Genomic DNA, 24,103 nt, shown 5'->3' with positions numbered 1-24,103 from the left:
GTTTGATTGATGTTGCTACACGAGTCAGTCTTTCCCATTGAATTCCGCATCTGCACGAAAATAGCTTTTCTAGCAGTATTCATACTGGCTGTAAGTGATAGCCAAAGTGATGCCTGAAATGCTTTTATGTAGTTTTCATTTAAAGCTAAAGGTATGTGATGTTTTAATTCAGTATCCAGTTCCTCCAGATTATGCACGTTGGGTAATACTAATTTAATGAATTCATTATTGGGTTGCAAGAAGACTAAAAACATACAGAAAGCATTGGGAAGGCATGGATTCCTGCTGCTCGGGGAGCTTAAATAGAGACGTTGCACGTTTGCTCAGAGCCCTGCAGTGGAGCCAGAGCAGAGAGGCAACAATTATCCATGTGCTCTGCAAATGGTGCACAAAATATTGTGTGGTGGTTCCTAATTTTCCTGCTCCCGCTGTGAATAACGCAGGGTGTGAAATAATGGAAGGAAGTCCGCACTTGGTAGGAGACTTATCACCGATTCTGATAGAAAGGTGAAAAATAGGTTCAGCAGAGAAAATGTTCCCAAACTTCAGGCTTGGAGTGAAAGAAATCTCAGAGTGGTGTACCAGAAAGAAATGAGTCCAAATGCGTGTGGACATGCTGTTTGCCGAGCGGTGAAATGCCTCAGAGGGAGGCAGTGAAGGCGCAGATGGTGCCTGGGTTTGCTGCGTTCTCCATCCTCTGCAGCAGGCTGGGGGCTGTGCCTGGGCTGGGGGGGCAGCCCAAGCCCCGGAAAATGGCCGGTGGTGTCGGCCACCTCGCCGGCAGCCGAGCAGCGTGGGCAGCCGTGGGGGGATGCGCCCGGCTGGGGAAGGGGTCTGGCAGCGCGGGGAGCCGTGCCAAGCCACCTGCGTGGCCAGGTTCAGTGGCCGCTTGGCTGCTGGAGACCCTCCTGCCGGCTGCCCCACAGACGTGGCAGCGGGTTATTAAATCCGTCCCCACCGAGCAGCCTTTTCATAAAAGTACTCTGGAGCACAATCAGGAGCGTGCATTGCCTCATCCTTTTAACAAATATGTTTTGTAGCCCTATTAAAAGGGGTCTTCATCTATCCTGTCAAAGCTATTCTGCTGGGGTTTTTTAGTTTAATTACACTATCCAATTAAAACTCCTTGCTGCATTTTGATTCGCTTCTCCTTGGGCTTGAGTGGATATGACATTTACAAGGCTCGCCTTTCAAGCAGACAATGGCGTGATTGATGAGGTGCAGACGCAATGAAGGAGGCGATTGCCATGTGGAAACACTGCTTAGTGCATTTTGATTTATTTATCATCTTTTTTCCCAAACAAGGTTGCTGGTGAAGAGGTTTTGGGCAACCCCGAGTTCAACCTCAATTTTCACCATTCTTGCAAAAATCTTTATTAGTTTTCTGCCTTTGATAATAATTCGAAGAAGAAACAAAAGGCTTTGGGGGAAAAAAAAAATCCAGATGTGGGAATAGTTACCACAATTTGACATAAAAGTGGATGTGTGCAGCACTTTAATTGCAACTCTGCTTTCAGGACATCTGGAAACAAGACATCCACTAACAGTGATGTTTTATAATAAGCCTACAGTAGAATATAAAGACCTGAGATGTAGGAAAAGTGATCATGAAATATGCTGCTCCCTGAGAGAATGGGGCAAGCCAGCAGGACTACTGTTATTTTTTGTCTTAACATTCATGTAATTTGTTCCCACTTAAGCAGTGCCTCGGCTGGAGGGAGATCCGTCACAGGTGCGTGGCGTGCAGTCCGAGCTCGTCGGTGGTGCCGCTGGTAGCACTGGCACCAGGATTTCATCCATAACTTTGACTGCTATCACCACCTCTGAAGAAGACATCGCCTCTAAAATCTTTACCTCCCAGAGGAGTTTCATGTGCATGAAATGGGCTTAGCCCTGCTTTTACACTCAGGACAACATTTGTGTTCAGTGTGTGTCCCTGACGACTCAGTACTGTACCTCTGCCAACCCGGCTGCGGCGCAGCATCTAGGCATCCCCCTAGAAGAAAACTTCTGAGTTTACTTGTTATTAGAGGTTGTCAGGATGGGTGTTTTAATGGGAATGCAACCCTTGTGGTTTTGCAGGGCCCCTCAGGCCCTGCTCCAGGGTCACAGCATCATTTCTGAGGATTTTGAACCACAGAGTCCCTCCCCAACGCGCTTAGGTTAAATATAGCAGTGGCTGGTGAGCAGGGGTGACCCCATTTCATGCCGTGTTTTAACTAAAGTTGCCTTTCTATGGAAACATTGCTGGTGTGTATTATATTTTCATCATTCCTTCCCTTTTTACTAGTACATTTCTAATTCTTTGTAATTCTTGGTGAGTCTGTGAGAAGAGATTTTAGGGTTTGATCCTGGATGTAGTCACAATTTCTGAAGTGGTGAAAATCTCTGATGATGTCAAATGATGCCCATAAGCGTTTTGTTCTTCAGAGAGGTCTTTCTCTAGCTATTTATTCCACTAATAACTCTTAATTGTTGACTTCTGCCTTATGGCCCTGTAATGACAAAGCAATCATCAAGGTATATTGAAAAATTAACATAAATTTGCATTTCCCAGTGTTTGTTTTCTGTTTTGTCCAATTCATGAATATTCTTCTCATACTCCATCTAATTGGTGATTTAATTCAGCGCGTACTGTTTTAAAGAGTGGCATTAGTAAAGGAGGGTTTTGGTACAGTCTGAGTGGGGGGATAGGAGAGGAAGAAGAAAAACTATTTCTAGTCTTGGCAGATTCTGAAAAAAAATTGGCTTTTCTTGTGCAAATTCACATCCTTCCAATGTTTTCCGAGCAAAAAGTCTATTTCTAGACTCTGATACAAAGAGTTCATTACTTAGATTAAAAAGGGAAATTTTTTCCACCTGTACCATGTGAAGTGTGGTGAACGGCAAAGTTTGTATTTTCCCAAGACTGTAACTTGCAGAAATTAGCAGAAGATGTACCAATGACCGCATAAGCACATTTTAGTTAGTGATTCTGGAAGCTGCAGTTCAGCAGTGTTTCTCACCTGCTGCGTAAAGGCAGCAGCACTGAGGAGCTGGGGGTGAGGCACTGGGCAGGGGCTGCAGGGCAGGGGCTGCAGGGCACAGATTGCAGGGGCTGCAGGGGCGCAGGACAGGGGTGCAGGGCGCAGGGCAGGGGCTGAAGGGGCACAGATCCACCCAGGCTGCGAGAGGGAGAGGAGGGATGGGAGCAGCAGGTCTGCACCTGGCTGTGCTGCTGGACTCACAGGGGTTAGCGCTGTGCCAAAACGAGCCTCTTCCCTCATCTTTTGGCAGTATAGTAATGTTGAAAATTAGGAGATATGCCAAACAATTGAATTTAAGACATCGTGTGGAATGAGTAAATGAGCCACCCTCAGTGAATTTGCAGTGAATTAGCATCTTGCCCTTCCGCCTTAGTCTGCTGTAGGCTTTTCTCCAGGTGTAACCACACAGGAACCTATTAGTGTTTCAGGGTTGGAAAAGATTTATCAGCATTCAGAGCTGAGGCCAAAGGGCACCTGCAGTAGGATGTCGCTTTCGTGCTGTTGCAGCAAGGTGAGCCCCGGCACGGGCTGGGAGGCACGGCAGGAGCAAGGCTGGCACAGGGCATCGGTGCGAAACCAACACGTTTGCCGAGCTAGCCTCGTGGGGTGTACCTACGTCGTGACGAAAGCCTGTGATAATGGATGGGTTTCTGTCATTTCATTTGCCTTCCATAAATGTTTTAACAGATAAACATAGTTGGGAGTAACATGTATTTTCCGTTGCACAGCTGATTAATTCTGCTTGCAAAATACTGAAGTTTCCCCTGTTCTGTTCACCCTTGCCACCCGCTGCAGTGGCTGACATTAAATACACTGCTGCGTGCTCTCAGAGCGGGGCGGTGACAGACAGCACTGACATTTGCTGGAGTTGAACACTTGTGTTTCAGACCCGCAAGCTAAAGGACACCAAACCGTTGTTTGTGTAGAAGTCAGGGTAATGTAGCCATTGGTGCAATATCTGCATTTCTTTTAATTCTGCTGTCACGTGTGGTAGAAGCCACCTGAGCTGCTGCTGTTTGTTACCAGATATTCTTATATAGAAATATAAAACCATTGAAGTTCCTATTGATTTCTGAATTGTCAAGGGTACTGCTCTATTGGAAAGAGGTACATCACATATTTAAGCACTCTTGGAAATGGAAATCAATCTCACAATTCATAAATTCCATCTGGCTAGAATAGTAGCAGAGCAAAGTGCCAGTTACGATTTCAATGAACTAATATTTCATGCTGTAAATAGTATAATGTGGGCTCGGAGCACATAAACATAATGCTGTAATGGGGCTTTCTAAAGAAAAGTCATCTTGGCTTCTTTCCACTAAATCACCTGTCAGGGCGGAGGGCTGGGTTCCGTGGCCTGCACGGCAGGTTGTGCACAACCGGGCATGCGCCGGTGCTTTGGGCTCGGCATTGGATTTTGCAGCAGCATCGCGTCCTCTGCGGCTCCCGTGAGCCCATGCAGGAGCGTGGCTCTGCGGCTCAGCCTGCGCCTCGCCAGAAAGGCAGGGACCGGCACAGCCTCCGCATCAGTGGGACCCAGAGCACGGGGCTGCCCTGGGCTGTGCCGCAGTGGCTGGGCTGTGCCACGGGGCTGCCCGGTGTTCTGTGCCATGGGGCTGCCCAGCATGCTGTGCCACGGGGCTGTGCGGTGCTGACGTGGCACCAGCGCGGTGCTGGGCTCCCTGGGGGCAGCAGGGCGAGCTCTGCCTGCTGCTGCATGGCACCTCAGTGTCGTTAGCGGCATCTGTTGCTCTAATTGTCATTGAAAGAGCTGACTCCTTACAATCCCAAAGTAAGGGCTCGAAATAAAGTTCTGCGTTCTGCTTCTGTCAGCTGTATAAATACTTTTGCCGGAAAGGAGTAGTAAATCACGGGTTTAAAAGAAAAATGGGGGTGATAAGGAAGGTTTCTTCATCAGGGATGATGGAAGCTGTGATCTCGCTTAATTTTCACATTAATATTTTGTTCTGCGATTCTGTGTCCTGCCTCTGCCAAGTGATGTGTGGCAGGGCAGCAGAGCTGGAGAGGAGCACGCCAGCAGCATGCCAGGTCTCTCCACTCACTGCACCCTGCGGAGGCTGTGCCGTCGCACACCCAGCGTCGGCTCCGCTGTGCAAGCGATGAACACCTGAAGAGGTTTTGTGTCTGCACCGTTGCCCTCACATAGCGGGTCAATGTCTGCTTTGGATCCTGGCACTGCGGCCGGGGTAGTGTGCCCGTCCCGCTGCCCAGGGAAGGGCGCATGGGCAGCGGGCAGAGAACCGAGTGGGCAGAGAGGAGCCATGAGGTGCGAGGCCATTCCGTCGGGAGTGAGGGGCTTGGCTTCTGGCACTGTAAGAGCCCCCCAGCCTTCCCCACCGGCTGAGCCGCTGCTGGGGCTGCAGGCTCCAGAGCTGCCGGCATGGCAAGCTCGGTGTGGGGAGGGCGGGGGAACAGGTGTGGGATGGAAGGTCTAAACCTGCTGAAGTGAGTGAAGTGGTGAAGGATCCACATCAAGAACCACCCGATGGACTTCCAAGACCTAAAACAACCAACCTCGTTAGAATCCTCCAGACTGTGTTCTGTGCCACTTAATTTATTTTTAGTAATTAGTTTCTCTAACTGGGTGTAATATTAAATGCCCAAGAGGAACCGTGGTAGCTGCTGGGGCGCGGTGTTGTGTTCTGTCCCCAGGAATGGTGCACGGGCACTTCTGGAATTGTGAAGATGCTGGATTCAGCCCCAAGCAGAGCCAGGCATGCATGTATTAACATACTGATGAGCTTGCAGCTAGGAATTCCCGCATTTTTAGTACCACTGAGGCATCGTTTGTCAAATGATTTAAAGGGGTTTTTTTTATTATTGTTAGCCAGTTTTTCAATATAGAATTTATATTCCAGATTAGTGCATCATAATGGTGTTTAATTAAGATGCCACAGTAAAATACTGGCATCTCAAATTTTCTGGCCACCGATCTGAGCATATATCAGTCACTTTTTGGAAATCTGGAGAACTAGATAATGTAAATAAGATTTCAAATTAGCTTTCCTCCAGGAAAGACCTGAATTTGCAGTAATGTGGCTGCTACTTTATGAATTACTAACTTTGACCTTTGAACTGAGTAAATGATGAGAAAACTGATGGAAAAGTATATCATATAGGATATGCTTAATTTTAATTCTGAAGCCATGAACATCCATACAAGTGAAGGGTATTTTGCTTTCCTACATGTACGTACAGCTCCTTAGGTTAAAGCTGTCCCTCCCGTCCCTCCTGCAGTGCTTTTGAAGGTCAGGGGCTCCCGTGCCATTCTCTGGAGGCAGCCACGGAGGCTGGCAGGGCTGTCAGCACCTCCTGTCCATGGAAGCACTTAAAACCTCCATTTGGGACTGAGCAGCAGTGAAGCCTGCCAGCAAAGCACTACATAGATAGAAATTACAGTTGTACTTCAATTTTGATTGTCCTGCTTGTAGGAAGTGAGATTCCTGGGTTTCAGAATCTGTTCCATAGCTTCAGTGCCACATCCGTGCGTATTTTACTTTGCCGTGAGCAACGGGGTAGGTTTGGGTGAAGTTTTGGGGAGCGGTTGTTGCAGCGATGATTCTGGGGTTAATTGGCCTTTTATTTTAAATATAACACTTATCTTCTGCATGTGATGATTACACAGTGAATAGTTACATAAAGCAGTCCTAATGTGGTAGTTTAACTGAAATATAGTCTTGGGCTGAACGGGAGCTAACTAGCCATTTGATAGATTTTTGCATTTCCTGCAGTGGGGATGTGATGGAAAAACGAACTTTATTGAATAGAGTTCAGCTGCTCCTGTAAGCCACCACTTGCCTTAAATTGAAATGACATGAGAAGCCTGTCAGCGTTTCATTACTTCCTTCTGTTGTGCTGATGGTATGCTAAGATCACCATCTGTGTTTTTCTTCTGTCAGGCACACAGGCTCTGCTGAAACTTTACAGAAATATTCTGAACAGTTTTTTGTCTTCTCCTTACAGGTCATGCAATATTTAAACTTACATATCTAAGCAATCATGACTATAAACACCTTTACTTTGAATCAGATGCTGCTACTGTCAATGAAATTGTACTGAAGGTGAGTATTAAATTTTAACGTGACCCAAAATCCTGGGTGTTTTACCACTTGTTAGACATGAAAGTGTTCAAGAGGCTCTGGAAATACATGAAGGTGCAGTGTCTGAGGATGCTAAGGTGCATTTAACTTACCCGGCTAGTTGCTTGGGGCCTGTTATTTTATTCATTTTTCAGCCAGCCATCCAGCAGACTGCCTATCTCTGTATCACGTTTCCTTTTACACTGGTTTCTAGTTAATGGAGGCACCAGTTTGCAGAGCAATTTTAAAGGAAACTACTAAATTTAATTGTGTCCAGATAGTTTCCACCTCCAGACAGGTGAGGGTCTGCAAGCCCCGAGCACGGTGGAGGTGCGGGGCTGCGAGGGCACAGGTGCCATGCAGGGTTGGGGCCCTGCCCCAGGACCCACACCCGGCAAAGCACCACGGTGCTGCCGGCGTTGCTGTGTGGCTGCCGGCACGGGGCCCGGTCCAGGCCGCCTGGTCAGGGCACCCGGTTGTGTGAGCAGCAAGCCAGGATGGCCAGGGGCCGAGGGAGCGGCCGTGCCCGCTCGGCGAGGGGCTGGCATGGAGCTTGGCAGGTGGGCAGCAGAGCAAAGGTGCCGGCACCGGTGTGGCGTGGCTCTGCGAGCCGTAGTTCAGGTTGTTCAGGTGCCAGGAGGGTGGCAGTGAAGCCGCGCACTGGCGCAGGGTCCAAGGCCATGGGCTGACGCCGTGTTCCCGGCTCCTGCCCAGCCCGAGCAGGGGCAGCATCGCTGCCAGGACGGCGCTTCTCCCGCCTTTCACGCATCCTTTCCAAACGCAGCTGTTGGTACAAAGCAAAAGGTTCTTTTTCTCACCGAGATCCCTTATCAAACTGTTTGCTTTTCTTGTGGTTCCGCCCATCCGCATCTTGGCTTGCCTTCTGAAACAAATTTTTCTAACACTCTTGGAAGATTAAACTTAATTTTCCACAAGCTAATATTTCCTCGCAATTCAGAATTTTAAAAGCAGTAATTTTGGCAAGCCATCTGTTATGTTTGCTTTTATTTTCTGTGTAGAGTTTAGAGGATTGCTAAGTAACTGACAAATGATAATTTTTATTAATAACAAAGTAGGTGAATTTATTTTGGGGGGTTTCAACTTACTTTGTGAACTCTTAGGCCAATTCTTTTGTTCCTACTTTATCTTAACTAAGCTATTGCAGTCCACAGCACCGGACACATCTGAGACTGGTCGTAAAAGAAGGCTAAAAAGTAAAGGTTTGCTATGAATAATATGAATATTCAAGAGAGAAATATTATTGAAAAGTACTTTTTTTTCTTAAGTTGCAGATTGTTTGTATGGAACACTTTCTGGTTTCATGCATAAGTTACCAGTTTGTTTTCAATTCCATCAGCATTAGGAGACGCGGAGAACTCAGACTTTTCAAATTAGGCTTTTTACATGATCAAGTGAGAAGGACCAAGGCTTTATTGACCATGAAAATTCCCTATATTTTTATGCCTTAAGCTGTAATATGCAATGAAAGTGAGACACTCTACAGTGCATAAAATTGTGCAAGTTTTAAGCCACAGCATATTAACCAGCTAATGGCAGACCAAAGGGCATTTTTATCTTTTTGATTCTTGCATTAACCTTCCATTAAAATTATCTATGTGATTATCACAAAGCACTGGAGATAATAGATTTAGGGAATAGCAGGCTTGTTAAATATCATTTAAAAATGCTTTCATCAAGTAAAATGTGCCAAAACACAGGGAAACCGTGAGATCGGCTGAGTATGCAAACATTGTAATGAAAGAATTATTTTTGTTGAAGCTGCTAAAGTCTTTTATTGAAGCCCGTTGCTATGTTATACCAGCACCGTGGGTCCTCACAACTTGCTGTGTTCACCCAGAGGTTTGGGTGACAAGGGTGGGATGAGGGGAGAGGGATGCTGGCAGCCGGCAGCCACCAGGAGGATGAGCCAGAACGTGGCCCCATGCAGAGCAGGGCTCTCCGGGGGCTCTGGACTGCCTCTGCCGGGACCAGTTTCGCTGGCACCCCATTGGGTTGGGGGGAGCGAGTGTCTCTGCCCTCCCTGGGCTGTGCCACTGGAGCACCAATGCGATTAAACAGTTTCGTGTCTTGCAGGTTAACTATATTCTAGAGTCGCGAGCAAGCACAGCCAGAGCAGATTATTTTGCTCAGAAACAAAGAAAACTGAGCAGGAGAACAAGCTTTAGCTTCCAGAAGGAGAAGAAATCGGGACAGCAGTAACGCCTAGCCTCGAGGAGAGCCTGTCTGCCGAATTCGGAGGAGGAGACGCTCCCCACCGCCCGAGACAGGTGGGAGCCAGGACTGTGGTGCTCCTGCTGCCAACAGGCAGGAGCAGCCGGGGAAGAAATCTGAATTATCCCATCTCTCAACGGTTGGAAGATTAGCCCTCGTCGGTGATGGGAAGTCTCCCCTGTGACAAAAATAAAGAGCCATATCAGCCGGAAAGAAGACTGTTACGCTTCAGGTTCCTTTGATTAGAAATAAGAGAATGACGTAGACTGGCATCATTTAATTACTGTATTATGTACAATCACAAGAAGAGATGTGATTACATATTATTTCACAGCCTGGTTAAAATAAATTATATACATCTGTAATACACCCACGTACACACAGGTATTGCTTGTGACATGATCAAATTTCTAAAAACAAAATGTAGGACAAATGTATCCATTTTTACTATTAATAAACAGATGTAATCTTTTTCAAGGTCCATATGATGCACAGTTCTTTTGGGGGGAGGCTGTAGTCCCAGATGGTTTCACTTCTGTTGCTGAAGTGCAGGAGGCAACCGTGAGCCAGGGAACAGCAGCCATTGCAGGGGAGCTGATTTGTGAAGAAACACTGAGACAGTCAAGTCTGTTGTGGTTTGTTTTGTTCAAAAATATTTTTATTTAACTGTGCTTTTCAGCTTTGCATTCATTTTATTGGAAGTTACTTGCTGTAGTCAGCCCGGTGTTTTGAAAACCCAGGCAGCATCTCGGGGCTGAAAGGTGAGCATCCTCCGGCCCGCGGCCGCCCGTGGGGTCTGCTCTTCCTCTCAGAGACAGCTTGCACCTGAGGACTGAGAAATGCCTTCACTTTTTCTTAATATTAGTCTTTTAAAATAAAAATTAAGACCTACTTTGTACTGAGATTTGTAACTATTTTGGCCTTGTCCCTCCTTGGTACATCAGGGGACACATGAATGGGATTACTGGGAACCAGAGCTGCATTTTTGGTTCAGTTCACCAGAGGTGTCTTTCATAAATCTCTCCCAGTCGCTGAAGCTGGAGCTCTCAGCACCACTGCTGTGGATTTTGTATCAAGGAACTGCCGCCGGTTCCGAGTGGCATTTGACTACAGCCGGGGCCGCAGGGCGGGTGCAGCGCTGCAGGTCCCACGGGCAGAGCGGGCTCCCTCCGGCCCCCAGCCTCGCTGCCACAGCCTGGCCTGCAGCACGTGCCTGGCTTTTGTATAGAGAAAACTCTGAGCCTTAACACATAGTTTAGGAACAAACACGAAGGCAGAGAGGTCTGTGTGTCACTTACCTGTTGGGTTGAAGTTCTCGGGTTTTAAAGGTTTAGCCCTCCCGAAGCCAGTGTTGGTGCTGCCTCGGGAGGGGAGCCCTGCCCGCACCGTGGAGGCCGGTCTTCACTGTACAGTCTTCCATGATATCTGCAAAATGAGAGAATATTTTATAGTATGATATTAAATTTTTTTAATATTTTATATGTGCAAATGCAGCACAGATGCAATGGGGAAAGACCTTCAAATAATGCAATGTAAATGACTCCTTTAACCAACTTTGTGAACTATTTAACATTAAAGTTGTTCTGTGAATGTTCTTTTGCCACCTAGTTTCAATTCTTTTTAACTGAACTAAGAAATTGCCTACGTTGCTATCAGAAACTAGAGAAGTCTTCTACTTGTTTCCAGGGCCATAATGCTGTTGCCACCCACTTACATTTATTTACTGTAAGTAGGTATTCAGTATGTGCAGTATTTTGCTTTCAGTAAAGCCTAAAGATTCACATAATAAAAAAATCTCTGCTGCTGTCTAAACTGTGGTAACGTTTGTAGGTACATAGTAGCTTGCCCGGACCGTGTGCATTTACACCATCTCATAAATCACCCTCTACTTGCTTTATTTTTAGCACCGTCCCCCCGGCACTGGGGCGCGCGGCGCAGCTGCCGGAGTGCAGGCAGGGCGGCAGGCACGGGGCACTGCGGCTGCAGGGTGCTCCCGGCACTTGCTGGGGAGTGGGCGAGTTGCGGAGCCCGCAGCGAGTTTATTTGCTCCGTTCACAGTTAAGAAGCGAATTTACTTTGAAAGATCAGATCCCCATTGAATACGCGATGTGGAGGAAACCTTCCTTAAATTCTGGAAACGTCCAGCTTTTTCAGTAGATGAACAGCCTCTCCCTCAGAACAGACATTGCTACTATTTAGTGTTTGCTGAAAGAGTTAAATCAGAGCTCATGGTCGCAATCTGTGCGCAGCTGAACACAAATCCATCACGGGCTGGTCTTTCCCCGGTAGTTGTAGATTTAATTGATTCAGATGGGCATTCAACTGGGTCAGAAAAGCAAGCTGTTCCTTCCATGCCTTGTTACTGGGCTTCAGCAGAGGAGGGTGGCTGCCGGCTCACGTAACGAGGATGACTTCCCGCTGACACGCACCGGTAGCTGTCGGAGGCATCGGAGGTTTTCTGAATTTTCTCTTACTTCTGCTGCTGGAGGGGGACCTGGCTTGCACGTGCACCTGAGGTTTTGCGGTTAGTTGCACCTCACGGAGCAGAACCTGCGCTTGCAAAAAATCAGGGGCACAGACCCAGGGAGAGGCGAGGGGCACCACACAGCAAACAGGCGGGGACGTGTCCCCGCGCAGGCCCAGGACCCCAGGGGGCTCATCCCTGTGGGCGCATCTCAGCCCAGGCGCCTGCACCAGCTGGTGCTGCTCATGGCCAGGCGCTGCCCGTCTTGCCTGGCTTTGCACAAAAAATATGCTGCTGGGAGGATCCCAAATCCACGAGGAGAGATGAGTGACCTTTGTGGTGAGCCCCCGAGGTCATTCGCTGTGCTCCGAGGGCGACTGAGCATTTGCTGGGAGGTTGTGAAAGGATAAAATAGCTGGTGCGCGGCTCTGCCTGCTCGGGGTGGGCGGTGGGGATGGCCAAGGCTGCTGCAGCCGCGGCAAGCGCTGCCGGCGGAGACGAGCCCTCGCCGCCTCCTTGGTTTGTGGAAGTATTGGGAAACAAAAGAGCAACCTTTTAGCAGAGGACACCCAGGCATGTGCTGGCACCCAAGGCGAGAGCCCTGAGGCTCTGGCCTGACCCGAGCTCGCCCCGGGCTCAGCAGGGCTTTGCCATGGACTCCCACGGGAGCAAGTCAAGCCAGAGGCTCCTCTGGGTTTGGGTTGGCAGGAGCCAGGTGCATCCCCGGGGGCTTTTGCAACCGCCCCTCAGGCTGCACCCACCCCGCACCGGGACGAGCAGGCAAAAACCATCGCACAGCCCTGGGTGCAGCCCTGAGATTAATGGGGGGAGTTATTTATGGAGACATGTTTGTAATGGGCCCATGAATTTCATGGAAATGCGCTGCTGTGGTGGCGTGTGGTATTGGGTGCTGCTGCTGCTAAAATTAATGCCCCTTAAATCACATCCCAGTGCAGCCTCACCGGTGCAGCTCTGGGACAAGGACAGAGATGAGGACAGAGATGTGTGGGCACAATGGGCACAAAGGGCGGCAGGGCCAGCGGGAGGGTGCCCCGCACCCTGGCCGGGCGCTGCTCCTCGGCACGGCTGCAGTGCCTGCGGCCGGGGCCAGCACGGGCAGCTGAGGCGTTGGGAGGGCTGGCCCTGTGCACAGCCCTGTGCTGCCGCTGCCATGGCATGAAGGGTTAAGCACTGTCATGTTTTATTCTCCCCACACACCTCTGCTTAAATGCAAAAAAAAGAGAAGAAAAAAAAAGTCTCAACAGGGTGTTGTTCGCTCTCAAAACCCTAAGCATGATTTGTGAACTCTCACAGCCTTGGTAATCTCATCAGAGTAATGGGATTATATTTCAAATCACCATGGCCTGTTCATTACACATTTAAACTCCTTTGACAGAGGAAAAGTTAAATAAAATGTGTGCGTCAGCCCTGGTTGACTTTCCCAGTTCTCTTTCTTGATTAGACAAACAGATGCTGAGCTCCAAAATGAAAAAATAATGTGCTCATTTATTCATTTTTCTGACAAGTCACAATAGATTTTTAACTACAAATGAGCCCCCTCCCCAGGTGGGGGGCGCGGGGGCATCACGCATCATGCCGTAATGGGCCCCGCGCCGGCGGCTGGGGCTGAACCAGGGCACAAGTGGTCACTTCCACGGGCCGGGGTCACCAGGCTCCCTGGCCGAGGTGTCCCTCGGGGGGGGTGACGGGCAGCACCTGCGTTCCTGCCACGAGCGCAGCCACCAGCAGCAGCGTGGGCCTGGCTGAGGCAGCCCCACACGAAGAGCCCCGGCCATGGGCGCCCACTGAGGCTTCTGGCACCTCACGCCTGGCTCTGCTCACCAGGGCACCCAAGAGGCGGTGCCCGGGCTGCCACAGCCACTACCTGCCATGGCACAGCCACCTTGAGCGCTTCCTGCCGCAGGGTGCCCGCGCTGGGCTCCCGTCCCTCCTGCCCTGCACTGCTGCCTGCAAACCAACTCCTGCAGTAGCATCAGGCGTGTGGTGGAGGGAAGCAGCTGAGCTCAGCCCAAGCGCGGTGCATGCCAGCAGCCAGCCGGTGCGGTGCCCCCATGCCCTGCCCGGGGCTCAGCCGCCGGAGCTCAGCCCTCTGCCCGGAGCGGCTGACGAAGCAGACGGGGAGGCGTCGAGGCTGCCAGCGGGCTGGGCTGTGCTCCCCGCTGAAGAGGAGGGCTTCACGTCGGGGAGCGCTGGGGCTCTATTAGGGAGCTGAAATGCCAGATAATTAGAAATACACCAGCAAACACCATTATTGTCAGGAGAATGCAACGGCATACAGTAATGAAGCAATTATTAATGAGCAACTGCAAGGCTGTCATTAATTTAAGCTTTTCAGGATCACAGACTAAGGCAAGTTAAATGTTAAACCAGAGCTGGGGATGGGCAGCGCGGGGCTTTCCCCCGCCACGGGGTGGGCAGAGCGGGGCCATCTCGCCACCCCCCCAGGGGAGACATGCCACACACCCATGGTGCCCTCCCCTGCCCCGTGCCCTGCAACCACCCCATCACGGGTCCCCCTTCGCTGCGCGTCAGCATCGGCCCCTTTGGGCAGCCCGGGCAATGGCTCTGCAGGGGACGGGGACAGGGATGGGGATGGGGATGGGGCCCGGGTTGGGGTGCCGCCCCATCCTGCAGCAGCACAGGCGAGATGCCGGATGCGTTCGGGGACGGTGCAGCCAGCAGCCGCTCCGGCACCAGCGTGCAGCCCCGCGCTGCAATCTGTCACGGCGGCTGGGGCTCGCCGGCTCTGCAATATGTACCTCATGTCTGGGCTGTCATCGGACATAATTCCTCCCTGCTGGCATATTGCTGATTTGTGCATAAGTGATGCATGCAATCCACCTGAGCTAGGAGTCAGGGGTTTCTTGATCTGGGGCTGTCAGGGCAGAGTGTTTTAGTGCCTCCTGCGATTAGCTGGAATTGACAGGCCCTGAGAGCGGGGAATTGCACAACAGGGGAATTAACAGCCAGGGACTGAAGTGGAGTGTGGCACTCGTTTAATCTGCAATTTATCAGTTTACGTGGCTTCTTGTCGCGGGCGGAAGATTACACTCCAAAAAAGAAGGCTCCCTTTTTTTTTAATTTCATCTGACAGGGAGAGGGAAGAGCAATATTCAGAGGCTGACATGTCTGCTGGCTCCCACTGGGTTGCCGGTCCGTGCCGTGCTGTGCTGAGCCAACTGCAGCCTCCTGGTGGGTGCCGGCACAGCGGTGAGATCAGCCCCAACACCCCTGACACGGGGGCACGGCTGCAGGGCACGCAGCCCCCAGGCCCCCGCCCCGGCTTCAGCTGCTGAGTTTTGCCCCTAAGACTGGCCAGATCTCGCAGCAATCACCACAGTGACAGGGCCCCGCAGCCCCTCCCAGGCATCACAGCCAGCCCACACCGGGGTGATTTGAGCAGCCCCTTCCCAATGCTCCCTGCCCCAGTGCGTGCCCTCGCCTCTCCCCATCCCCATGGCACAGATGCTCCCATGTGCCAGCTGCACCTCTGGGTCCCTGGCCAGGCCACCAGCAGCGGTGCCATGTGGGACCCGGCACAGCAGTGGCTGCAGCAGAGCTACTCTGAGCTCAGCAGCTTCCCCATCTGCAAGTCCTGGGGCAGCCACAGCCAGATCCATGCCGGTCAACTGCCAGGCTGTTAGTCTGGCCATGCGGGAGCGGCTGCCGGCAGCACGGCTTCCAGCGGTGCTTCCCGACTGCTGTGTCCCCAGCCAAGGCCGAGCTGGATACCCGCTGCAAGCCCACGGCATGTCACCGCAGGAGCGGCAGCCCTGGAGCAGGGGGCAGCGGGGACGGTGTCTGCAGGTTGGACCCCTCCAACAGGTGAGCAGAGGTCCCGTGTGGCAGGGCCGGACCGAGGATGCCCCTGCCTGAAGGCCAGTGCCAGCCCCGACAGTGGCTCCCTGAACCATGCAGGGGTGCCCGGGGGCTCTGCACCCTTCAGTACATGCGCACACTTGACTTTGGCACTGGCGGGGCATGCGGGAGCTGCATCTCAGGGCAAGGAAAGCGACAGCTGTGGCGGTGCCTCCCCCTGGCCCCCACCACACCGCACACTCCAATTTTGATAATATCATTAGAGGATGATAATGGTTTCCAGGAACACTGTAGCCTTTCTGCGAGGTGACAGCCTGTAAAGGCAGCATGACAGCTAATGTATTCTACAAGGGTACAATAATGTGACTCCGAGCACATTAAACTCCTTTAATGTGGGTGACATACACCTTCCTCTTAACATACATTATCGTCCTGGGGGCACACGCGGCATGCAGCAGCACAGAGCTGGAACCCCGGTGCCCACAGCCCCTCACTCTGCCCTGCTCCTTGGTGCTCCTGGAGCCAGCGCTGGTGCTTGTGCTGGGGTGGGTGCTGGTGCTCATGCCGGCGCCGCTGCTGGCACCAGTGCCCCACAGCCATCCTGTGCAACCAGGAGCTCCTACGCCAGTCACACTCTTCCTTCCCCGGTGGAGGAGGTTAAACCGCGTGATGCAAATGCTCTCACTGTGTGTAGGTGATCTCCTTGGCCTTCCTTGGTGGCCTGCTCTGATACTGCAAACCTTTATCCAACCTTATGGTATCAAAGATTATTTATAATGAATTAAATATGTTTTCAGCAGCTTCTTTCCACACTTACAGCCACACTTTCACTGCCATTTCAACTTAATTAGGGAGGCCTTGCTAAAGAGATGGGAATAAATGCATCTATAGAAATATATCTATGTATAAATGAAGAAAGCAGCCACCACAGGTCAAACCAGTACTTTCAATTTATTGCCCTGGTACATTCATTTGTAAATAGCTTTGCCTTGCTGGTTTCTAAGTGCAAGGCTAATGTTGGAGTGCTTAAATTAATAGTGACGCACACCTTTCATTATTGCTATTAAATTAGGTGCTGGGCTTTGATGGATTCACTTGTTGCTGAACTAAAAGCCTTATAGATGTGGGTGTGCGTATCCATTTGGTTTTACAGCAAATTTAGGTCTTAATGTCAAGCCAGACAGAGCTGAGCGAGTTCCTCCTCAGCACACTCTAATTAGCAGGACGGGCACCTCCCGCGGCCCCAGCCCCGCTCCCCCAGGAGCGCTGGCGCAGGCTCACTGCCGCAGCGGCGCGGAGGCACGTGGCAGAGAGGAGCCCGGCTGGGGTACGCGCTGCCATGGGAGTTCTGCGCCCCAGCAGCATGTTTGGGCTATGTCTCAAGCGTGGCACCCCTCAAGGGAGGGGGAGCCGGGACCCCCTGGTAGCCTACCTGGCACTGAGGGGCTTGGTGGGTCTGTGCCGCCGCCTCCCACCAGCATCAGCCCCGTGCTGCTGTGGCATCCCGCCTTCCCACGCCCAGAGTGTCTCAGGGAGAGATGCGCCGAGACACACAAATACCGCCCCCCCCCAAGTCCCTGCAGACACATGGTGTTATGACACGTAACATCAGCCCTGCCACCTCCTGACGTGTGATGTGACTGACATGTGCCATCATGACACAGCCCCTGTGACACTGGGCACAGCGCTGGGGGATCTTGCACCAGGGTGTTCACGGGGAGTCCCACTGCCCTGTGCTGGTGGGGGCTGTGGGTGCCCCGTGACCCCCCATCCTGCTGCTCTCGCTGCTCCATTTTTTCTGATGAATGCTGTGATTTTTGCCAGCAGCACAGTGAACCTACTGTCCAGGGAAAGACAAGCTCGGCTCCGGGCAGGGGAGGGGAGGGAAAGCCGGGGGCAGGTCGGGCAGGCGATGCGCAGGAGTCTGGAGGGGGCGATGGCCGAGTGCTGGGGATGAGCGCGGGCAGTTGGCAGCCCCCTGCCAGGCTGTGCTGATGGAAACACATCGTGTGCTGGGGACAGGGACCCCTGCAGTCCTGGGGGCCCAGCTCAGGGGTGGCAGGACAGGGCCATGGCTGGGCTGCGGAACGGGGCTGTGGGATGGACGCAGGCCAGAGCAGCAGGCCAGGGAGGTAGGATGGACACAGGACAGGGCAGCAGGATGAGGCACAGGCTGGGGTGGCGGGATGGGGCCATGACAGGGCTGTCGGCCAGGGCAGCAGGGTGCACACACACAGGCGGGCGGTGGGGACGGGGCAGCGGGATGGGCGGCGGGATGCACGCACACAGGCTGGACAGCGGGATGCACGCACACAGGCGGGCGGTGGGATGCACATACAGGCGTGCGGTGTGCGGGTGCAGGCTTGCAGGCCAGGGTGCGGGCTGAGCGCCTTTGTTCTGCAGCGCGGTTCCCACTCTTAGCGTGCCATCTTGAGGCCCTCCGGCGCCGCACAGTCTGCGCGCCCGCCACCGCCACCACAGCCCGGTCCCTGTCCCCCTGGCTGGGGACCCCCGCCGCTCGCAGGGCAGCACCCTGCACCCCGCCAGGCTGTGGGCTGGCTCTGCTCCGGCCCCGCAGCGCAGCAGCGCTTGGGCTGTGGCGAGCTTGTCTGGTTTGGGCAGCCAGCCCCCAGCCCCAGCCCGGCACAGCACGGGTGGGATGCAGCCCGCGCCCCCCCCACGGCCCAGCTCACCTGCTGGTGCTGCCGGAGACCCTTGGTGGGCAACGGGGGCCACCACTGCCGCATCTTCAGAAGCCCCCAGCTGCTCAGCCCAGGGAGGGGAGGTGGACACAGCTCCCCACACACCGAGACCCACCGGGCACAGGGAGTTGGTCAGGTTATGGGGTTTTGTCCCAGAGAAATGGGTCGGGTACTACTTTGGGGTGAAGTTTCTCACTTCTGGAGCAAGAAGTCCCCAGACACCTGCCGTGCTGGCCCAGGCAGCGGCTGCAAGCTCCTTGCAGCACCCGCCGGGGCACATTCTGCCCTGTGCCGTGGCAGGGAAAGGCAGCCCAGCACCTGGGTGCCTGTGGGTGCGTGCACCAGGGCGGTGCCGCAGCACAGGCTGGGCATGAACGCCACAGGGACAAACAAGAAATATTTCTGTGGTAATTCATTCACAAATGATAAAATTTCTCTGTATTATAAAATATATGCCCTTGGGTTCCTGAGAGCTAAAGTACAGTCACACCATGTTTCCATGTGAATTTCATTTGAGAATTTCATGTCAGTTTAACAACAGAGACATGTTCAGTGTTCTCAAATGCTCGACTGTTTTAAAAGATTAGTCTGTATGTGTTGGATAAAAAGGTCGCACTGGGGCAGCTGTGGGGGACAGCAGCCAGGGGCCGATAGCCCCCAGTGGCCAGGGGTCCAGGGACACGGGGACCAGCTACTGTGGGCACCACATGTGCCCATCCTGCCTTCTCCCCTCTCCATGTCCACGCCATCAGTGACCTGCGCGCTCATGGCGTGACAGTTCTGAGCACTTGGGTTTAATAATAACTCTCCCTCTAGTACCAACTCCATGATTCCTGGTGAATTAGGTTTAAAAAAGTTCTGCAGATCCCTATGCAGATGACATCCCTTCTGGAAGGCACCTCTTCCCCAGCCCTGTGCACCAGCTACGCCATGTGGAAAAAGCAAGCCATCTTCTCAGGGAACGGGGCCATGTGCATCCCAGTTTGGTGCCTCTCATTGCTTTGTTGCTGGGTGGGGGGGATCAAACTCATCCCCGCACTAAACTCTGCAATAAAAAATAAACAAACGAAATGACAAGGCAGTGAGCCGCGGCTTCCCCACGATAGGACATCCCCCCCACCAAGGAGCAGAGTGATCAGCTGTGAAAGGGAAGATCTGATAAAAACCTAATCCAATTACTTGCCAATGTTTGTTCTTTTCTTAATGGGACTTCAGGGCTGGGTTTTCTTTCTTCTGAAGAATTTTCTGCCTTTCCTCTGCTCTGGGTGATAAAATGACCCAGTTGTGAGAGGAGCAGGCACGCTGGCCAGGACGGAACAGAGGACTAGCCACAGCACCCCTGCCTGCAGCTGCCGAGGGGCTGAGGCCCCCTGGCCAGGGCAGACAGCCTGGCTGCAGGCAGTGCTGCCAGACAGGGCAGAGCATCTTCCAGCCATGGGCTCTCCAAGCAGCTGGCATTGTCAACCAGGTCACTGTCTAGCCTGAGGGACCGACATCCTCATGTCCAGAGCTGGGGCAGAGACATCTGTTCATTGCAGCTTCCCTATGGACAATGGGGTGCCCAAAGCGCCCTGCGGGGGAGGGGGAAGGGGATGCAGCCAAAATAAGGGGTCGGGAGCCCTCAAGCTCCAGGGAGTGGGACCAATGCTGGCACAGGCAGCTGCCAGCAGCACGATTATGGCATCACCCAGCTGGCTGAGGCTCTGCACCCACTCTTGCTGTCAGGCAAAGTGCAGGTTATTATTATTTTTATTTGCTCATGTTCTCTGAACACAAATTCCCACAGTGTACTGCCTGCTGGTGTGATGGCGTGTGCCATCCCACCCAGCTTTTGACAGCTGCTCTCGCACCAGGGACAGGAGCAGGCTGGATGAGCAGGCACTTCCAGCAGCAGAGGAGGTATGGGCAAGGTATAGCAGGAGGAGCAGGCAGCGTGCTCCCCGCTGCGGGGCTGTGCTGGTTTCCACTGCCCCACCAGTGCCTGTGTGCTGTGATTGCCTCCAGCTGTGCCAGGAGATGCTCCTCCGTGCCCATGCGATGGCCACAGTCACAGCCCTCTGCTCAGGTGTCCCGCTGCCAGCCATGCCCCATGGGCCGTGGGCAGGTCCCTGCCTAACTCTCCCCGTGCCGGTGTGGCCACACGGGGACATGTGTGTGGAGCCAGTGGCAGTGACAGGTCCTGCTGGTGCTCCATGCCCCAGCCGGGACCTCTCTGCTGGCAGTAGTGCTTAGGCGCGGGCAGTGCCAGACACACAAACTCCCCTTCCACGTTGCTCTTTGGCATTTTAGAGATAATAAATTTGCTAATCAGCAGCCACCACCCCCCTTAGTGTCCTCTGCAGCAACGCTCCAATAATTAATTATAAACTACAATACTGATCATCTTGTGTGTCCTCTGTCTGCACTGACAATCATTAACCATAATATGAAATTTATAATGTTGAGATGTGGAACCTGGTGAGATGAACTGCTCTGCTTTTTAATCAGTTTTATGGGATGATATAATGCATTGATCGACAAAGACAAGATACAGTGCGTGTTCCTGTGTCTATAGCTGTGCAACCTTATTAATTTAGATTTACAAAGAGTTGCTTGATCTGGAGGGGAGAGAGCTGCCAAAGCTGCCTCGCACAGGACGGACCGGTGCCGGAGCCTGCAAGGGCGGCAGCTGGGGCATCTCTCTGGGCAGGGGGGGCTTCCCAGGGTTGCTGCAGTCTGGGCTCCCTGGCCCCGGGCAGGGCTTCTCAAAGCCCAGCCGCAGCGGCACAGGGTAGTCCCCAGCGTTGGGCAAACTGTGTCCAAGCACCCATCCAGAGAGGTGCCGGCTGGACACCGGTGGGTTTGTCTCAGTCTGATGAGCAGTGGGTACTGGTCCCAGCGACATGGCACTGGGCAGCATGTGCCTGCCTGCACGTATGTGCCTGTGCCTGGCCCTGCCCGAGCCCTCCCTCCTTCCCCCGAAAAGCATCTGTGACTGGGGCATCGCCTTCCCAACCAGTACGGCCCGGTGGCGGCCGGACAGCTGGTAACCATATTGGTGTGTCTTGGGCTGTCATATCGCATTTGCACGCCTGCTCTTGCTCTGCATCCGGGGAGGCTGGGACGGTGGTTTTCAGGTCAGAGGCTGCATCCAGCACAGGAGGAAAATTCCCATTTTCCCACCAAGACTTTGACTGTGAAGTGGCCGGGACTTGGCTCCTCTTCCTCCCGGCAGCAGCTCCGCACGGCAGCCACCCCGGCACCCCGGCCGTTCCTTGGCGCACCCAGCCCTGAGCCAGGGCTCACCCCTCCAGCCAGCGCGTGTCCTGAGGCAGCGGCGAAGAAGCTGAAATGGCTGCAGCTGCGAGGGAGTGGGGCTCGGCTCTAGTTAGTGCCAGGTAGCACGGCTTTGTAGGAAGTAGGGCTTGTAAAAAGTTTGGTTTCATTCTTCTAATTTAAAAGTTTAACTCATAAAAGTAACTGAGAAGCTGTGGTACACTTAGGCTTCTGTTAGGCATTTGATTTAATAGTACATGACGTTTTGATTAAAAAATTAGCTCTATATAATATCAATAGAGCACACATTAAAAGGATTAAGAATTGGCTGACTGACAGGTCTCAAAAAGTAGTTGTCAATGGGGAAATCATCATCGGATGATGATGTTCAACATTTTCATCCACGATCTGAAAGTAGATATGAAACCTGTGCTGGTAAGATTTGGGATGACAAGGATTAGCGGGGAGGTGGGAACACTGACAAGGGGGAGCTGCAGGTGCTGCAAGGGACTAAGATGATGCCCCACACAAATGGTCTCCTGACCTTGCTGCTGCAGGGAGCCACGGGCAGCCAAGCCCTGCGAGGGATGGGTGAATGCGGGGCACCGGAGGTCACCCTGCTCTTGGCCCCCCCGAGCAGCGCACAAATCCTGCTCCTTCGGCCAGCTGGGGGTGCAGAGCAGGTGTGGAGGGATCCAGGGGTCACCACCCCCAAGGCCCCCTGCACGGGGAAGCTGTGCCAGTGCAGGAATTACTAACGTGAGGAGGGTGGACGGGGTGGAGCGTTGGCCCAGGGAATGACCGGTGAAGGTTTGGTACTGGGGATGTGACGAGAAGCTGAAGGACGGGAGCGTTTCCAGCTGAGCACCCAGCCAGGGGCATCGTGCTACCCCGAGTGCCAGCGTGGGGGCAATGGGCACCGACCTGGGGCGCTGCCTTAGGCGTGCGGGTCAGCCTTGATCGAGCCCCAGCTGCTTGTGCCATGGCGGGCAGTGCGTCCCTGGAGTCCCACTGGGCTGCAGCAGCAATGATGGGAGGTCGGGGCTCTGTCACCCCCCCGGCCCTCGCTCACCCTCCATGAGCCATCGCTGGTGTTGCTGCAAAGGTTCGTGCACAAGGTGTGAGCCCTCATGAGGCACAATACATCACACCTGACACCTCCCGAAATAGCCACCACCACCGCCAGCCCCCGGTGGCCCCAGCCGCCACCTCAGCTGGAGGTTTGGGTGCTGCATTTATTAGGGTGATGCAGGAAAATCTGCGGCTAACCTGCAGCTCCTCTTCGCATCAGCCCTGCGCTGGGAAGAGCAGCAGCCACCTCTGCTGGAGCTGCGGGCAGGAGGGCTTGCGGCACCGTGGCAGCGGCGGCCTGTGGGCACTGGCAGCTGCCCTGGCAGTGAGAGCAAGGCTGGCACCCACGGGACAGGCATGGCACGGCCAGGTGTCACTGAGGGCCCCTCGCACGTTTCTGCACATCACCTGAGTGTGTGCAAAGAGGACATAGCTGAGCTTTCAGGGAGAGCACACCGGCACAGCGCCCTGCGTGCCTGTGCCATGCCAACACAGCCCCAGCTGCCCAGGTGGCTGCCTCGGGAGGAGCCATGGGGACAATCAACCTAAACTGCTTGGGATGCGGCTCTGGGGCCAGAGGGGCAGCAGCGCCGTGCATGCCACTGACTGTTCCCCAGCATGGGGCAGGGCACTGTGGCTGTCCTTCCTCTGCCGCCTTGCGCGGACACGGGTTTTTGCAAGGCAAACCTTTATTAGTGCAGGGAGTGCGCCTAACTCACATTAATTCCCAGTTGTGAATCCTTTCAATTAGCGACTGCAGGCACTCAGCCTGCTGGATGTGTTCATTAGTGACATGGCCTTGCCGCTCAGTGACAAGCCAGATGACAAACCTGTCGGAGGGAGGCGCAAGGTTTTGGCTGTGGCACAGAGCTTGCATTAGCCCTGGAAGGGGGGCAGGAAGGTGAGGTGCCTTGCAGTGGAGCAGGGACACGCTCACACCATGGGGTGCGTGGACCCCCCCTGGATCCAGCACCCATGTCCCCAGCAAGAGCAGGCAGGTGCCTGTGACAGTGCACGCTGGTGGAGAAGCTTCTCCTGTCCTGGGCTCAGCACATCCATCAGTGGGAGAGGCATTTGCAGAGCCCCTGGGGCTGCCACAAGTGCTGAGTCCTCTAAATCCCGCTGAGCAGATGGCCCTGAGCCACCTTCAGAGCCACCTGGTGAGCAGAAGGACATGTCCTGTCCTTAGCCATGGGCCGGGGGAGCAAAACCACGGGGGCCTTCGGTGCTTCTGTAGGGCAGCAGCCCAGGGCACCCGCCTGCCCAAGGGACACGTTCCGGCACGGCCGCAGCGCTGCCTGAGCTGAGCCCGCGGGCGGAGGGTTTCCCAGGGGCATCGCTGCCCTCTCGGCTGCCCACAGGAGCCAGCGCGGCTGGGTGAGCTCCCGGCTCCGAGCGCCCGCGGCAGCCTGC

General features: G+C 53.5%; 1 protein-coding gene across 3 annotated transcripts in view; it reads left to right on the top strand.

Annotated features, from left to right (window-relative positions):
• Positions 1-9,830, top strand: part of MAPKAP1 (MAPK associated protein 1) — a 106,336-nt gene extending 96,506 nt beyond the window's left edge. For all 3 annotated transcript variants that reach the window (XM_040605710.1, XM_040605708.1, XM_040605709.1), the window contains 2 exons: positions 7,011-7,108; positions 9,221-9,830. In XM_040605710.1, coding sequence (XP_040461644.1) covers positions 7,011-7,108; positions 9,221-9,346 — 224 coding nt within the window. In that variant the 3' untranslated portion in view covers positions 9,347-9,830. The remainder of the gene's footprint in view (positions 1-7,010; positions 7,109-9,220) is intronic.
• The last annotated feature ends 14,273 nt before the right edge of the window (positions 9,831-24,103 follow it).

The sequence above is a fragment of the Falco naumanni genome, chromosome 9, assembly GCF_017639655.2.
Source record: "Falco naumanni isolate bFalNau1 chromosome 9, bFalNau1.pat, whole genome shotgun sequence".
In the NCBI taxonomy this organism is placed as follows: domain Eukaryota; kingdom Metazoa; phylum Chordata; class Aves; order Falconiformes; family Falconidae; genus Falco; species Falco naumanni.
The sequence above is the reverse complement of the archived record's forward strand: the minus strand, read 5'-3'. Positions and strand labels throughout refer to the sequence as shown.